At 37.8% G+C, this 18,792-nt stretch overlaps 1 protein-coding gene across 1 annotated transcript in view; it reads right to left on the bottom strand.

Moving 5' to 3' along the window:
* ARID1B (AT-rich interaction domain 1B) overlaps nucleotides 1-18,792 on the bottom strand; it is a 599,087-nt gene that overhangs the window by 565,205 nt on the left and 15,090 nt on the right. The window contains exon 2 of the mRNA XM_054969949.1: nucleotides 4,928-5,122. Within this exon, the coding sequence (XP_054825924.1) occupies nucleotides 4,928-5,122 (195 nt within the window). The remainder of the gene's footprint in view (nucleotides 1-4,927; nucleotides 5,123-18,792) is intronic.

Raw genomic sequence — 18,792 nt, 5'->3', positions numbered from 1 at the left:
GTCTCTTTAGACAGAGTGTTCCACCAGGTTGGAGCCAGGATGGCTCTGATCAACGCTAGGCGGGCCTCCCTGGGACCAGGGACCACTACTAGCTGTTTTTCACTGGAACGAAGCATCCTCCGGGCTCATATAGGGAGAGGTGGTCCTGCAGATACACCGGTCCTAGTCCACACAGGGCTTTATACGTTAATACCAAAACCTTGAATCTGATTCGGTACTCCACCGGTAACCAGTGCAGCTGGTGCAATACCAGTGTAATGTGTGCATTAGAAGGCACTCCGGTGATGACATGCGCCGCAGCATTTTGGACCAGTTGTAACCGCCAGATCAAGTTCAAGGGAAGCTCTGTGTAGAACGTGTTACAGGAGTCTAACCTAGAGGTGACCATTGCCTGGACCACTGTAGTTAAGTCGCAGGTCAAAAGATAGGGGGCGAGTTGTCTGGTCTGACAGAGATGGAAGAACAACACCTAGCAACTGCCATGACCTGGGCCTCCATTTTCAAGGAGGCATCCAGGATCACCCCCAGGCTCCTAACTCTCGGTGCCGGTGTAAGCACTGCCCTATCGAGTGTAGGAAGCAGGGTGGAGAAAAATCAATGATTTTTTTTAAAAAATCCAAAAAATAGGACTTTTAAAATTTAAATCGGATTTTTTTTATTTAAATCGCATTTTTTATTTAAAATGCTTTTTGAGGAAAATATATTATCATTCAAAGGTCATTCCATCATGAAATAAGGATTAGTTTTTAATTATGTAGCATAAGGCTGTATATGTTTACATTTTTGGGTAAATAAATTCCATTAATCCATTCACAGTGTCATGCTATTCCAGAGGTTTCTGTAAGATTACTGGGCAGTTTCTCTGGCTACAAGATATTATCACAGATGCTTGGTTTTGCAGTTCTCAAAACTGTGAATTTGTGTCTGCAGAGATCACATGCCTCTTCTTCAAAGCAAAAATGTTATAAAATGAACAGAGTTGAGAAAAACCTTAATCCCATTGTTCTACAAACCTATGTACACAGAATCAACCCCTTAAGTGCTAACTTTCAAAAAGTTCAATGAATAGAAAAAGATTGTTTGGAGTGGAATAGATCTGCACAAGAAGAAACTAAGTGTGAGGAGAAAGGGGCAAGCAGTAAAAATGAAAGTGAAACGAGATAACTCGCCTCACAATAATTTCATAAATATCTATAATGTGCTTCTAAGAGTATTAAAAATCAATATTTTTATATAACTGTAAAATTAATATGAACAGTTGTTATTCTAAAAATGAAATCTTTATCCAGTTGTATATTAAGGTTATACCAGCAAGAATGTGTCTTTATGTAGAAAACTATGATTTAAATCTAGTCTTACTGACTAGTGACTTAAATCGTGATTTAAATCAATCTGATTTAAATCAAATCCACCCTGGTAGGAAGCCTGGGCCCCAAATCCACATTCTCGCAACTCAAGTACAGGATCTCCGTCTTCGAGGGGTTTAACTTCAGCCGACTCTGCCTCAACCATCCAGCCACGGCTTCAAAAGCATGCTCCAGGACATCCGGGGCCAATCCAGGCCAGCCGTCCATCAACAGGCATAGTTGGGTGTCATCAGCGTACTGATGACACCCAAGCCTGAAACTTCGCACCAGTTGGGCGAGGGGGTGCAAATAGATGTTTAACAATAGCAGGGAGAGTATTGCCCCCAGTGGCACACCACACACTAGTGGATAGCGGGATGACAACTTCTCCCCTAGCACCACCCTCTGTCCCCAACCGTGGAGAAAAGAGACAAGCCACTGTAATGCCGTCCATTGAATTCCCACATCAGCGAGGCAGTGGGTCAGAAGATCATAATCGACCGTATCGAACGCTGCCAAAAGATCTAGTAAAATCAGCAGTGGCATTTCACCTCAATGTCTGAGAAAATTGTCCGTGAGGGTGACCAGCAGTGTCTCGGTCCCATGACCCAAGCGGAAGCCAGCCTGGAAGGGATCCAGGGCCGAGGTCTCCCTCAGGAAACTCTACAGCTGTTTCTCCGCCACCCGCTCAATCACGGCTGTACCATGTAAGGCCTTATGGCAGGGCATTTTAGAAGGTGAGTTGTGCTGCACACCAGTAAAAGGGAGCGGGGGTGGGGGAGAAACAATCACAGGCAAGAAAGGAGTGCTGAACCCGTTCCCCACTGAAAAGTTTTTGCCCCTCAAAATACTTCACTCCCATTAATGTTTTTTCCAGACTGGGCTTGCATTTGCTCTCAAAGCCAGTCATAATAAATAATGTTAGAGGAGACTGTGCAGTGCGATATATATAACAAGTGGTAGAGTTCTGCACCTCTCTGCCTGCCATTCATTCACTTCACCTCCAATCTCAATAGCTCTGGATTAGACCTGTGTTCTAACACTCTAGTCAACAGCACTCACTTCTAGTTACAGTCTAAATTACAGAATGTTGGCAGGTGCAACTTGTCATGCAGGAAGGAAAAAATGTGCCTCGGGGCAAGGTTAGAAGGTACATAATACTGCATGTTAGGCAATATGGGTATGACTGGGTTTTGGGGGGAATCCTATCACTGCCACCTTCAGTTCCAAGGTGACAGATAGGCAGGATATAAATGCAATATACTCTCTACAGCACAATTACTGAAAGTTCCATGAATCTTTCACAGATTAGAACCAGTTCAATCTTTTTCTCTCCTGGGCAGAAGTCAGAAGTTTAACCCAAACATCCGCCTTTGTAATAGTACTGCCATTTAGTGGAAAAGTTCAAAATCAGAAAGCAAAATTTCAACAGGTAGACAGTTCCAACTTATACTGGGGGGGGGGTGTTGGTTTTGGTCCTTTCAGAAGTTATTCTATCATCAATCAAACTGATAGTGATGATTTCATTATTCTTGCAAATTAAAACGTACATTTTAAATCATGAATAAATCCTTGTGGGTTTCCCCATAACTCAACCAAATGTTTATAAAGAGCCAGTATGTAATTTGCAAAGGATATGCATACCATGCAATATCAACCATTCTAATCAAGATTTGGTAGATGTGACAGACTGAAAACTTTCAACTTCCATTCCATTCATTCTCAGTCTTTCCTGCCATTCTGCTAAATGGTCAATTGAATTACAACTAGTGCACTTCATATTATGTGTTCTCATTCCCCCCCCGCATTGTGATTCACAGCTTATAAAATTATCTACACATTTTGACTACATCTTCAGCACATAACAGATACAATATTAATAGGAATTATTATTATTATTATTATAGTAATAATAACAACAATCTTCAAACCCATATTTTCAAATCCAAATCCCTTAAAAAAGGCGATAATACACAATATATCACTATTCACAAACTAAGACCATGATATTCTAGAAGCTGTCCAAAGCCAACATTTGTAGGTGTTGATGTCCATTCAATAAACATTCAGTGTTGTAATTATCGTCTTGTTACTGTCTCAAAGAGTTTTAGTAGTCATAACCATAATATTTATCAGTCAATTATATTCAGTGCTGCAGAAAGACAGACAGGGCCAGAAGCCAATCACTGTGCCATATTACTGCCTTCTGATGGCTATTATACTCCAATTAACAACTAAAAATGCAATGCTAATCTTAAAACAATAAATTCTTTTATAAAAACAAAGATCATGCTCTGTTAAACTTACAATGGTTCCAGTTAAATCAAGCAACAGAGACTGTGTATTCCTCTTTGCTTCAGAATAAGAGTTAGGTATCAGAACTTAAAATCTGTTATTTGTATTAGCCACACTACAGCTCACCAAAATATGTTGCATGCCACGATGCTGCCCTTCTCCAAGCAACTATGCTTCATGACACAATTCAGGGAACCATTAAACATATACTGAACAGTCCAATTTGCTCCACAACTACTGTCAATATTTTCTATATGGTAATACATGCTTATATTTATTCAACACGTGTAGTCCATGTTTTCAGAAGATGAAACACTGTACTTCAGCAAAACAGTGCATATATAGCTGCAATATAATTAGCCACGTTGAATACTCTACACCACAGTAACCAATATACTGGCATGGCAGATCATTATTTTTCATCTTTGTCATTTTTAACATCAAATAATAAAGGAAAATTATTCTAGTTAACCACGCTAGAGACAAAATACTGTTTTTGTTTCACTATCAATAAACCTCTGTGCTAGCAAAAGAACACAGGCTTCAATAACAAGCCTGATCAGAGATTTACAAGCATAGTCTCTGGGTAGCCATCATCTATTACACCCATTCCAAAAACAATGACTGCATCTTTGCTAATATATGCTGAGAATATAAATAATTAACCCTCTGAGATATAGGCATGAGAAGAGGTTTCCATCAGCAGGAAAACCTAACTAGAGTAAAAGAGAGCCATTCAATCCACATGTTCTGTGACAAGAGAAAAAAGCTCTCATATGTTTGTGTGCGCGCGTGTTCGTGTGTGTGTGTGTGCGCAGAGAGAAAGAGAGAGAGAGAGAGAGAGAGAGAGAGAGAGATCTTGAAAAACATTTAAAACAGCTTTGTTATAAAAATAGGATGTTTTCTCAGACTGACCAATATTGTTGTCACTTCAGTTTATCTACACCATTCAACCCAAAAACTTACTGCAGATAAGAAAAATATTAGTAGCAACAAAAAGTTATTTGACACAAGTATGACAGCTGAAGAATAAAAATAGAGCAGGCAACAGACCAACCAAGTAATTTTGGCGAACAGTATCCCTCCATCCCTAAAAATATGCTTTGAATGTTGATGAAGGGAATAAATCAAGGGGAAAAACTGATAATACCATAAATATTCCAATGAAGAAAAAACTTTTGTTTTGACACACCTTTTGCGGCCTGCTTATTATTAAGGAGAATTCAAGCCAAAAAAGAAAAAAAGAAACAGAATAAAGGAACAAAACACAAAATTTCTTCACAAACCTGTTGCTGTGGATACTGCATTCCTCCCATGGAACCTGGTGGCCGGGTCTGCATGCTCATTGGATAGCGCTGTGGTCCTGGAGGTCCATATGACTGTCCTGGATATGGACTGCTTGGTTGTGTCTGGGTGTGAGGGCTGTTGCCCACTGCATACAACTGAGGTCTTTTCATTACCATTGGATCCATTGGGTTGCCCTACCAATGGGAAAGTAAAAAATATATTAAATATACTGTGTGAAGAATCTTAATGGTTGATATATTTTGAAAGCTGATTTTAAATTTCAACATAAAAAATTGCAATGTAAGCTCTGGCTTTATATATTATGACCACAATCCAGAAGAAGATTAGTCAACATTATAATGGTGAGGCTCTTCAAGCATACATACTTAGCAATAGGAACAACCCATATGCATGCTTGGTTCCTCCCCGCTAGATTTTTATTTTTCTTCATTTATACTTCTCCTTTCTCCCCAGTGAGGGATGGAGGGCTGGTGCAGTTCTGAGGTGAAGCTGTTCACCCTCAAGGAAACAGCTGTGGGAGAGGAGACAGAAGCCCTCCATGTCCCTCACAGAGTTGCACCAAGTGACTGGACAGCTTATATTTTTTAATTTTATTATTTTATTGTTTTAAGGTGAGTCCCTTTTATTCTTTCATATGCCATGAACATGGTTGTCATCGATTTCAACAGATATAGAACATAGATATAGAATTTTAGCTTTGATTTTGATTTCAACTGCACAACCAATCATGCAAATTTATATCATGATTTTTAAAATTGGATTATTATCTGTATTAGTGATTTTATTTTTTTCACATTTGCAAATCAATAAAACATACATATCTCATGCAATTCCTAGTGATAATGAACTTAAAAATGTAATTACAACTTTTAAACTACCAAGGTTGTCTAATGCTGTATTGCACTAAGATCCATTCATTGTTGTTTAATTTTCCACACAAAAATAAAGTGAATTTTCCATTTTCTTCCTCAGTTTTCCAAATGCTACTTCAACCTTTGTCCATGAACTGAGTGATATACAATGTAGTAGGTAATTAATACATGCAAATATTTTACAAGATGGTGATATTTGCCCATTATTATACAAAAATTTTAAGTGATGAGCCTAACATTGTTATGGAATACTTTGAGTCCAGGGGCACCTTAAAATAAATATAATGCATATTTAATATTTAATGGCCTTTCAATATAGACAGCAACTTTTCTATTACAGCACACATCCTAAGAAAAGTTACTGTCCAGAGGAAATACTACATCCATTTAACTAAACTATATATAGTTATAAGGTTTTGAAAGCAGGTGACAACTTTCTTGAAAAACAGTATTTTCTTCTTCAGTTCCCCCTGTCCATATGTAATATGTTAAGCCTCTGATGCTCTGCTCTGCCACTCATGGTAAGTTGACTCATTTTATTGATCCTGTAGTTTCTATAAGTGATATATAGTTATAATTGCACTAAATGGGCTGTTATTCTGGGATCATTTGATTCATTTGTTTGTAGAAATATGAAATTGAACCCTTTCTTCTGTCCTGTTTCTTCAATCTAAAATGCTGCCCTCCAAACAAAAAAAAAACAATATTAAAAATATCACTTTTTTTTACTTTGAAAAAAGTTTTCCTTCATTACCAGAACACTTTCCCCTCTAATTCTAATATTGTTTTTAAAGTGTTACAATCAGCCTCTTGCTGCCTACTGGATAACCCCATCATGACAAAACAAAGAAGAAACAAAATCTGTTTTTAATGAACTACATAAAAGTTGACTCTTCATAGTGTCACTGGAAGTGCAAGCAAAGGTTAAAACAACATTTAAACTCAATTACATACATTTATCACAACTGATGGCCAAAACAATCCTACAAGTTAAGACAAGTTTGCTATACAACTTAATATGGTTGCCTTTAAAGTTATTTTCTCCAGAGTAGCAACTGGCTTATACCACAAAGCCATGTATCAGCCTCATTTTAAATTTCTAGGCTTTAAATTCTTTCTTGGCTTCACAATCCAGCTCTCTCTTGTTTTTTATTTTTAACTAGAAGTGCCCATTTCTAAATTAAATTGGACCAGCCACACACAATTGTTCATAAGATCCACGTACCACAGGGAACAACTTTTCCCACATAGGGAGTGCCTCTGCACTTATGAAAGTCATCTCAGAAGACCTTTCAGAGCTCGTTGTCCATAGGACCTCCATTTTGGGTGTAACTTGCAAGTTTGCCCTGGCAAGGTCACGTTCAATTAAGAGGGAGATCAAAAGAAGGACAAAAGTATTCATAAAAAAGCAATATCCTCCCTCCCTACCTCAATACTTTTAGAAAACAGCAACAACTCTATCCCCATGGCACTCCAAAGGAAGGGGGAATAGCTGTTGCATAAGGATCAACTGTCTTCAAGCAATACATTTTTGAATGCCTAAAGAGCCTCACTCTGCCTACAGAGAACTTCTCCAATCCATGCTATTTACTCAGCATTTTGATTTCCAAATTTAAGCTGCAATTCTGTAAGAACATTTTGAGACAACAGAATTAGGAACTGTAAATTTTTCAAGCATACATTAAGGGCTAACTGATAAAGCCTCTAGGATTCTTTGTCAGGTGTCTCCTTGGCTCAACAAAACGTAAACTGCACCTGGTCTAATGAAATCCAAAAGAGGCTGGTCTCAATTTACAAGAGTCTACTAAGGTTGTAAAATACTAGATTTCCCTGTAGCTCTACTCACACTGACATATACAAGGACCACTTAGGATAGTTGTGGATATTAAAATACAGACTTGAATGCAGTGTTCTCCATTTCAAGGTGCGTATGTACTGGAGCTGAAGAAGATGGCGCCTGAAGGCTAGATGAAGTTAAAAGACCAGACTCATAATATTTGTACAGAGCCTAACAAGTGGTAGGCAAACTTTCTGCCAGTTGCTCCCCTCAAGGTGGAAAAACTCCCTTAAAAGAGGAAGGGAGTGACCAGCGGCAGCACTAAAGACAAAAAAGACATTCTTGCAAGCCTCAACATTAACTGAAAAGGATGTTCTGGCAAGCAGGCCAGCTAGTAGGGGGTACACAGGGTGAATCCTGTAAAAACCTGGGCCCAAATTCAGAAGACTTTAAGATGTACAGGGATAAGACTTTCCAAAATGGAGAATTAATACAATGAACTCTCTTACATCACTAGGTAATCTATTTACCAATCCTAGGAACCAATATTGTACCCATATTGTATCAACAGGCACTATCCCATCTCAAGGCTTTTAGCAGGAAGCACAATGGCATTTAGTAGCATGACCTTGGCAGACAGTGATACTGACAAGACTCGCTTTCAAACTGAACAGAGCTTGGCAATAAAGTCCAACTATATCAGCATGAAAATTCTACAGAAAACCAGCTGCATTTTAACAAGTTGGATCCTAAGTAGTACAACCAAAATGAAGGCCTCTGAATGAGACTCCCTCCTCTGAATGAGCAGCCCAAGGAGCCCCTGAAATTCTGCTCCTGGGAGACAAAACATCTTCCAGAACAGTGAGGGGGCAAGGTGGGGGTGGGGTTTGGCTGCCATCACCTCCTCCTCCTCCTTCACCAATGGAAGTGCCATTCTACAATAATAACCGTTGTTACGCCAGAACAATACCTTATTAAAATCCAACTCAATATAAAAGAAGAAGCAACAGTTGTGACTTGGTGTTTGAACTGAGGAAGAGCATTTACCAAAATATATCTACTTTATATAGTTATACATTAACATAGAAGAAAAATGTATGCTGGTCATATATCCTCAGCATTTATGGCAAATTATTAATCAAGTCCCACCTGAAACAATTTGTTAAATTGATTTTAATCACTGGGCCTCTCATGTGAAGCTTTGTATAATCAGCATTTCATTTACAAAATTAATTGCCTGATTGATTCTCAAGAGGCAGTAGCTGTCATTACACTGCTGTCATAACTTTTGAGAAGGGGTGTCACAGCATGGAATTCTGACAGTATGAAAGGCACTGCTATTTAAAACTGATGGTGGGGGTGAAAACAAATGCAGTGACTTCATCAAGTAGTTTTTCAGACTGAAAGTTTTGTTTGTTTTTTTAAAAAGCATTTCCTAACAGTCTTAGTCTGAGTTGTGACTCCCCATTTTCTGCTCAGTGAATTAATTTACAAATCTACTATTCAGCTTTCTTTATTGAGAAGCCCTGTCAATTTAAGTCAATTATACCATGGCTTTCTGGGTGGAGTATAATGAAGTTGTTCATAGATCAGGGGGTCAGTGCTTAGATTGACTTTTGTGCAGAAACAGACAAAGCACAGCTTTACTGACAAGCAGTTTTGTTGTCTTAAAAGACAGGATGGAAATATATGTACGATTCCAAAGGTTTTCTTAAGGATTGTGTCTGGTGCCTGTTGTCTTCAAAAGTAATTAAACTAATGCTCTTGAGGAAGACAGACACAGTGAAACAGGTTCACTGAAATCACTATTTGATACTAGTTGTTCAATATGCAATCGCAAGCAGAAATACTTAGAGAAAAATATGAAGACTAGAATTCTGTTCTTTGGCTACAACAGGGCCCTTCTGTATTAAATTTAGAAAGTAAATTTGTCTTGTTTCCCATCTCATTTTGTTAACGTACATTACGCAACATTTTAGTAACTATAGTGTATAGCAACTAGCAAAAAAAATCACTTGGGCTGTATGGAAACAACATTAGGATGCCCCTTAAATGTTTTTTTAACCTTCCAACCATTTCCAGGCAGGCATGTCTGACTAATTTCTACATTTCTTAGATGAACTCCAGCTACTCTACTGAGCAGAAGAATGCTAAACTCCTTCAGCATGCACTATTAGAGTGCTAATTAACAACTTGCTCTGCAACATCCAAAGACTTTCTAAACTCAATGACCAAGAAGTGATATTTGCTGGAGGAAATTTACACATTCTGCCAGACAGCCTGCAGAGCCTGTATTCTCCAACTGAATATAGGACTTCCCACAAGCAATTTTGGCAGCACTTTTATAAAAGTACTTTGCATATTTGGTCTTCCAAGTGAATTATAAAATAGTTAACATTTTCCTTTTAAAAAAATGAAACTGAAGTACTTTGGTCTGGACCATTTTTCTGTCCAAAAGGATTTAAATGGCAATTAAACTGACTTCTATTATATTTAAATATTAACTGGTTTGTGTATACCATTGGCTTTTATACCACTGCAACAATAAAACAATGTGCCAGCTCTGCTGTAACTGTCTGCATGGTGAACTTTCAATATAAGCCCAACAGAAACATTTAATTGAAATCAGGTATCCAAACATGTAGTTGGAACACAATCTAGCTCCCCTCTCCTTCCCAAATTTAATTTTCCCCTCGGGTTCACCAAAGTCCGAGCATTGTTCAGATACTATGTTCATTTTATCTATTTTTTTCTACCTTCCATGAGACTTCAGAAAATGGAAGCATACGAACGAAAATAAGCAAACAAACCTCTTTGCTTATATAGGTCCAGACTTTTATACAGGACTGCTACTGCCCTTGTTTTACTCAATCTGTTTATTTCTCTCACAAAGCAGATGTTTTGCCGTGTTATTTTAACAGAATCCAAGAAACACCCATTCACCACCATTGCATTCCTGTTACAGTCAAAAGCAAAAAAAAAAAGGCTGGCTATAAATTGTGCTTAAAAATATTTCAAATTTCTATGTGATATTATAAAAGCTCTAAACACAAAAGCTGCACACATGTGGAAAAATCTGATTCATAGGTAAAAGAATCATAATTACAGGCATGCAGGAATGCTAGTATTTAGGTTTTGTCTAATTTAATTATAATGGTAGAATACAAATATAACAGTGATATAAATATAAACAGTGAAAAATGCACTTTAAAATATTATTATTTAATTAAATCTTTTCAAAGTTTGAGGAAACCATGTTAGGAAATTGATTTATCACACCCTTATAGATACTTCATCCACACTGAATCTTTTGTACAAAGTCTCATTTTACAATTCTGATTAAATCTTACTAATGTTGTTTATTAAATTGCTTTTCTTAGATAGGCACAGGTGCTAATTTGTTTCCAACTAAATCATGTATCATTGAAAAGACTACATTGCAACAGTGAAACAACACTGGAGAATATATTTAATCTGGATTTTAGAATTTTAAAACATTTAATATTAAAGACTTGTAAATTTTCTTTTAAAATGAGAAGGGAGGATGCTTTGTAGCAGTAGAAGTCCAGTAGAAAAACGTTACAGGTACCTATAACATGGAAAATCATCCAACCCTTGAGATCATTTGAAGGATATACAAAATTACAATTCGGTCACAAGTTTTGTACTTCAGTAACATACACAGCAAAGAAATAGTTCACGATGCAAACTGAACAAAAATGAAAACAATGCCACCTCACAAAGTCATGGGTTTTAAAAGGAAGTATTTCAGAATTCACTGATAAGTCATACTATAGAAACATCCTTTTAAAAGTGTGCAATGTATTGTCAAAGATCTGTGAAGAGAGTACTTATTTTGGGGTTATTAGTCTCTTTGAGTGGTATGGCACTCTCCCTAAGTAATGGTCTGAAGCTTGGAGGGGCATTTGGATGAAGGGCTAAGCATTTTTTTGTGTTTCAAATTACCCTTAATCAACTTGAGGTAGTTTGTCAGTTGCATCCCTTCTTGGAAAAGAGTAACTTTGTTACAGCCTGGGCTGAGAACATACACTTTGGTTTTTGTCACCTGAGCAGTAGGTAAAATAAAACTTGCAAATAGAAAAAACAAATCTGTAATAAGCAAATAAATTGTTTCATTTGGATAGAAACATGGTGCAGCCTAAACACGGTTACACCTTTCTAAGTTAATTTAAGTCTCGCATTGAACAGTCATAGTCATAACAGAATAGCAGTGTGTGTGTGTACTGAGTTAAACTTCGTAACACTGAAATCACTGAACTCTTAGATAATGATCATCATACACATTATTGCATATTAAATGCAGACAAAATTAGTCATATTTAAACAAAAATATCCTTGAAAATACTGTATCTACAATATAGACAGGAATTATCATTCACTAATGAAGATTATCATACATAAAAATCTTCATACTACAAGTTTTAGGTGAATAAAACACTGTCTTAAAAGCAGCCTCACTGTCTTGAATCCCTAAATGAGGGAGAAAGGAAGAAGTTAAATATCAAATAACTGATACCAAACTACAAAAATATAGAAATGTTCAAATTTAGCAATTTTAATATTTGATTCAAAAGATAAGTTTGGATCCGAAGGAGAGAAAGTCCCATTCACATGACAGGACTTTCCCACCTTTTTTTCCCACTACAGTGCTGTCATTCCCTGAAAAACAACTTTTGAAGATTGTGCGCCCATGATAATTGTGTGGAACCTGGAGCAGGAAGCTGCAGTTGGAAGTGAGAGTCTATAGAAATTAAAGCCCCCTCCCCCTTCTTTTAAGTATTAGTGCCTTCTACTCCTAGACCTTTGGATTCAAGCCAATAAATTCAACGTTCATAGTATCTCATATACACAGCCCTTAAACGTGCAGTGTAGGTAAAAGTAATTATATTTCTGGATATAAAAAAAGATAAAAAGAAGAATTCAGAGTCCTCAAATCACATTAATTCTGTATCAAACTATTGATATTCTGACATCCAATGACATCCTATCAAGAAGTGGAAGTAGTCTCCTCTAATGTTTTCCCCCCTAATTCTGAGGTTATTACACCATTAGAACCTAGAGGGAAGGAACTTTTAATCAGGAATGCAATTACTAATTTAATCTGCAATTACACCCTTAGCAATAACCACAGGGTTACATAAAAAGCACTAGGTTGATCAGAATAGAAATAAAGTCTGTGCAGAGCCAGAACACTAAAAGAGGCAGACTGGGCACTTCAAGGATATGAGGAAGGTATTAAAAGGAGAATAACTTAAGTGACACTACAAGGCACTGAAAAGACCATGAAGATATTCTAAGCAGATTTATCTTATGCAGAATGAGTGTCTTGACATAGAGAGGCATGGTAGTCGATTAATTCCATTTCAGTAATGAAGAGATTTGTTTATTTTACTTGCTTAGTAAACTTTTTATCCCCCCTTTTCTTCAAGGAACTCAAGGTGATGTACATTAGTCTCTATTTCACTCTCACACAACAACCCATTGAGGTAGGCCAGGCTGAGTCTGTTTGATCAGTCCAAGTTCACCCAGCAAGCTTCATGGCACAGTGATTTGACCTAGGATCTTCCAGATCCTAGTCCAAGCACTATATACCAAGCCAGCGGTTCTCTTTACAAAACACATTCTTCTCTTTTACAAAGATAATCTGACAAAAAGGTGGCCCTTTATTTTTATTTTTAAGTAGCAGCAGTAGTGACAGGATGAAGTATTTTGAGAATACTTCCTCTAATTTACCTTAATTATGTCTCATAAGTGTTTGCTATGGATTATTTATTTATTTGTGTTTCATATATAGTCCTCTGGGATGCTTCAAATGATGTACATGGAGCTCCAGAGCAATCCAATCAAGGTAAATATATAAACTTGGATATAAACACCATTTAGGCGCACAAAGGCATTTCTGTGTGTGCATTCCAGGTGTCTATTTGTTTCGTAGTGCAGTTCCTTTCATTACCTTACAGTTGATTCCAAATTTCCTTCATGTTTCCGAAACAACGAAAGAGATGGGTACGCACTTATTTTCAGTAGTGGCGAAAGGCACAGCAGACAGCCCACTGTATCCTGTTGATGGCTGCAGTGAGATTTTGGCATATCTGTCCCAATGCTTTCCATGGTGCCTACTTGCTTCATATCAGAAGTGTCTCTTCCCCAAAGCAAACAGCCAATCATGGCTTTTCTCTGCTTCACTCAAGCAGAAGGTACTTCTGTAGAGTCCAGAAGATATCACCTTTGCGTCTGCAGGGAGCATCCTTTTGGAAACAGCAAGCTCCATCATATGACAAATTCTATGATTTGATCTATCTCCCACGGCAGCCATTTTGTAGCTGGTTGAACCCCTCTGCCATGGTAGTCGTTTTATAGTAGAATCCCTCTGACTGTTCTCAAAATTCCAGCAGTATACACAGATTCAACAAGGGTGAGCCCCTGGTCTACTAATAATAATGGTCAGATGTCTGCCACACAGCAAGCTAAGACCCACATGCCTGTGAATGGAAGGATCGGAGTGTTCTTCGTGTACACATCTGAATTAGCTTCAGACTGAGAGAGAAGTAGCTGGGAATGTAAACCTGAAAATGGAAAAGTACACTAAACAAAGGGTATGGCAGTTCTGTCTACATACTAACAAGCCTTGAACTGGAAGCAAGGAACATATGTTACAGAATGCATGCTGTAAATTGTATATACCAGTTTATGCATGTCTGTATATACTGGCATACATATTTATGCAATCATATCTTTTAACATTTCCAAGGAAAAAATTGTTTCACAAATCAACTTGAGAATTTAAGAATATGCAAACTTTTCAGATGTAAGTCAGTACACTGAGGTAGCACTAAGTATGTTGCAACTTGGTGAGTTTTCTACATGTTAAGCATGTTGATTCTGCATGTTGACATCTGTAGCCCACATGGGGGCTCCATGAATAACCGTTCTGATCTTTAGGTGTTTCCAAGGAATACAAAAAATAACTGTTCTGCACACCACTTGCTAATTTATGCTCATTGCACACAATGCCATCTATAATACTAAAGAGTCTGATTTTTTAAAATGTACATATGTATGTCAAGTTGCAACCAACTTATGGGAACCCCACAAGAAGCTTTCAAGGCAAGTGAGATGCAAAGGTAGTTTGCCATTGCCTTCCTTAGTGGTTCTTCTATCCAAGTACCAACCCTGCTTAACTTCCAAGATATGACAAGATCAGGTGATACAAAGCCACTTTCTTCGCACATATTATTTATTTACTCCATGTATACCCTGCCTTTCTCTCCAAAAGCAATTTGCATCATTCTCCTCTCCTCCATTTTATCCTCACAACAACCTGTGAGGTAGGTTAGACTGAGAGAGTATGACTAGCCCAAGGTCATCCAGGGAGCTTCCATTCCAAATCAGGGATTTGAACCTGGGTTTCTCAGATCCTAGTCAGACACTCTAACCACTACAGCACATTGGCTTCATTACCATCAGCAAGGCTAAAAACATTCTAATACCATTCAGATCGTATAGTATGTTGAGATTTTTCAGTTCACAGAAAGGCAACATCAAATGCTAATTCTAACGTAAAATATTTAGCAAAACAAATGAATGACAAATTATCATAAAGTATGAGATTTCATGTAGCATCACAAAAGATACTCCTAGAACTTATTTTTTGCTTCATGGATCTTTTTCATGTTTGAGGGAAAACTTATTGAAATTAATTTGCTTAGATATTTTTTCTTCACTTCTACCTTGCAAAGATTTGAACTGCATCTCTGACAGAGACATCATAAACTAACACTTAGAGAATAGCTGTGACATCTCCCACACAAATGTAGGTCCTCATAGTATAAAGAAAAGTGGTGAGAAATCAGGTATAATGAAGGAGAAAGGTGCTCTTTACACATTTATCTGTTAGGCTCACACCTTTTCCAGTACACTGCCAGCTACTTTAAACAGCAAGTACTGCAATAATTTGGCATCCATCCATCTGACAATTTTGATTCACACCTCATTTGCTACTAAAGTTAAAACATTTCAGTCAACCTTGAGAAAGCACTTTGTCTCCAGAAAAATACATATTTTTATAACAATGCCAAAGGTCTCAGCAAAAGCTATAAACACAGATCTTTCAAACATGCTATCTGAAGTGGCAATGTTCTGTTTATATATGCATATGCACACACATGAGGATTCCAGCTCTGGCAACATTTTGGAACCTTGTGCTTTAACAGGTAGGGCAAGCTTCATGTTCAATCTTAGCTGGAGTTAAAAATGGAAAAGGCAAGAGAGTCTATGGCTTGCACCATGCTAGTGCAAGAAAATATATAGTGTTTTAGATTTTAAAGCCACAATCTTATGTACACTTTCTTTGGAGTAAACCCCACTGAACTCATTGGATCAGGTTGTATGCTATTTGCCATACAAGGGGAAACGTACAAGTAGACATATAAAGGATTTTTAAAACCCCTCAGTGCCATTGCTCCAAGCTTACTCTTCCCCGCCCCATGGCTGCTTTTGAGGGAGGGAGCGACAGATTGTGCAAGCGAGTGAGCAAGCAAGCATTCTTCTGCTTTTAATTTGACCCAGAATGTATTTCTGAGTACACATTCTTGTGAACAAGATTTCACTGCTATAGCATACCCTCACTACTTTTCCTGTCATAGGTCTATCTATGCATATTAGGGCAGCTTTTGTCCCTAAAATCTAGAAGCACATGTGCAAGATTTCCAGAATGACATGACACAATTAACTGAAATAAGCCCTTGGAACAAATACGACTAAATATATTAGAATATATCTTCATACCAACTCTGTTGCAGTGCAGATGGTGAAACACTTTTAGTTCTCCAATGCCATCACATCTGCCCAATGTCATCTAACTGAGCTTTCCCATGATGTGAAGAGGCTTGTATATCAGGACATTTATGATAATGGCTTTAAACTATGGAGGATCACAATGACTTTTTGCAAAGCATTTCACAGATTCAATTGTCTGTACCCATCAGATACCACAAGTTTGTCATTCTATCTCAGAAAGTGTTTGAGCTCAGACTAGGTGGTTGCTTGGATGCATTTCAATTATTTGTGGACAAGCTGCATAGAAGCATACAACCTTCAACATCCTAGCTCAACCCTTGTTTATATTGTCTAATAATATCTTATTGTAAGGGGCTGAGACTATACAACAGTGAATGATTTATTAAAAGGAAAGGGGGAATTCCAACTGCCTTAAGAAAGGTGATTAGGAAACACTTCCTGAAGAAGCCATCCTTGGACCCTAATGAGCTGAATAACTGTCAAAAGGTAGTAGCATCCCATTCTTGGACAATGTGCTTGGAAGGTAGTAACTGTGTAATCCCAACTATTATTGAATGAGAGGGATTTTACATGCTCATGTCAACCCTGTTTCTGGTTTGGGGATAGAAACCCTGGCCGTCCTGAGGAACAAACTTTACCAGGAGAGATGAAGGAAATTCAATCTGCAGCCCAGTAGTTCCTGTTTGATCTGACCGGTATTGCGGAGATACCTGCCCAGCTTTGTTACATCTATGCTATGGAGCCCTTCAGGGCTTGTCTTGTTCCCTAAGTTAACACTTACATGAAACCACTGGAAGAGGCAATTTAGAAGAATGGTGTAATCAGAATCAAACAATATAGTGGAAGGTCTGAATTAATTGAAACGGGGAAGGACAACAAACTGAAACTAAATCCAGATGAAACAGAGATGTCATTGACTGTGACAATTACTCATGGAATAAGGAGTTGCCATATTCTGGACAAGGTTGTATTCATCTTAAAAGGAATAGGAATCTGCTTGTAGTTTGTAGCAGAGGCATTGTTGGGTATTATAAAGTCCTATCATGTCACAGCCAACTTATGGTGCCCTCCATAGGGTTTTCAAGGCAAGAGACATTCAGAGGTGGTTTGCCATTGCCTGCCTATGCATAGAGACCCTGGACTTCTTTGGAGGTCTCCCACCCAAGTACTAATCAAGATTGACTCTGCTTAGCTTCCAAAATCTGATGAGATCAGGCTGGCCTGGAATACGAAAATTCTAGGAATTTTGGACATACTCTTCCTGGCATCCTCTTCCACCCTCAAAGATCCTGCATGTGGTATACGGATGAATGGAAGGAGTTAAAGAGGAATGGAAGACATCTTGACCTTCACTAATGGAAGACCTGTGCAAAACAAGCCAGGGCACAGCACATCTGAAAACTGATGAGGTAGCAGTGACAGCTGTTAATAAGATCTTCTCTGCTGCTATCATTGCATCTTCTGAATGATGGCCATCATAACTATTTAACAATGTACAGAGTTCTATAGCACTCAAACAACCAGGCAGGATTTGGCTATAGGCTAAGGCACTTTTGCGAGGTTCTTCAAAGATAAAATTTCTCTGATATTGGTTGAACCAATATCGCTATGTGCAACGAACATAGTTATGGGCCAGCTTTAAATTTTGTATGGGAGCCAATACATTAATGATTACTAAAATGTTGTAAGAATAGTGACCCATTTTTTCTTCACTGAAGTTTGTCTATATAGATCACATTTTTTCAGATTTTTTAAATTGCTACTGTTTATGAAATTTTCTTTTACAATAGTTATGAACAGATGGCATACACATATCTGAATCAATTCCTGCTGTTCTGATGCTGGAAACTGTAATATCGTAAGGTTCAATCTCCACCTCTTAAAGAGTCAATAGATGCTGTCTCTCTGTAGAAAAGGTGTCCAGATCTTATGCAGACTGAATACTGAACTGAAAAAAATATTCAAACATATTTGAGATTCTTGACATATTCCCAAGCACTGAATCTCAAAGTGACAACAGACGCATGCTACCAGACTTCTCTGTAGGGGGTGGCAGTTTGAGATATCAAAAGGATTTTTAAAAATGGGAGGGACAGGAACAGAACGGGGTAGGCAGCAAAGGAGGATGAATACTGAAACCTCTGGAAATGGAAACATCTTAATGTTCTCTGCTATGCAGCCTTCTTTGAAAGTGGCTTTTGGGTTTGGCAGTGCTTTCACACACACCCTCCATAATTCTGACTTGAAAAATAATGAAAAAGGAAACCAAATAACATATAACTTTTATCTGAATCCTACAGAAATAACAGCAAACTCCATTTTGTTGTTCAAGCATATAACCTTTTCCTTCTCTCCACAAAAATCCAAGTTTGGA

The sequence above is a fragment of the Eublepharis macularius genome, chromosome 1 (assembly GCF_028583425.1).
Source record: "Eublepharis macularius isolate TG4126 chromosome 1, MPM_Emac_v1.0, whole genome shotgun sequence".
Lineage (NCBI taxonomy): Eukaryota > Metazoa > Chordata > Lepidosauria > Squamata > Eublepharidae > Eublepharis > Eublepharis macularius.
The sequence above is the reverse complement of the archived record's forward strand: the minus strand, read 5'-3'. Positions and strand labels throughout refer to the sequence as shown.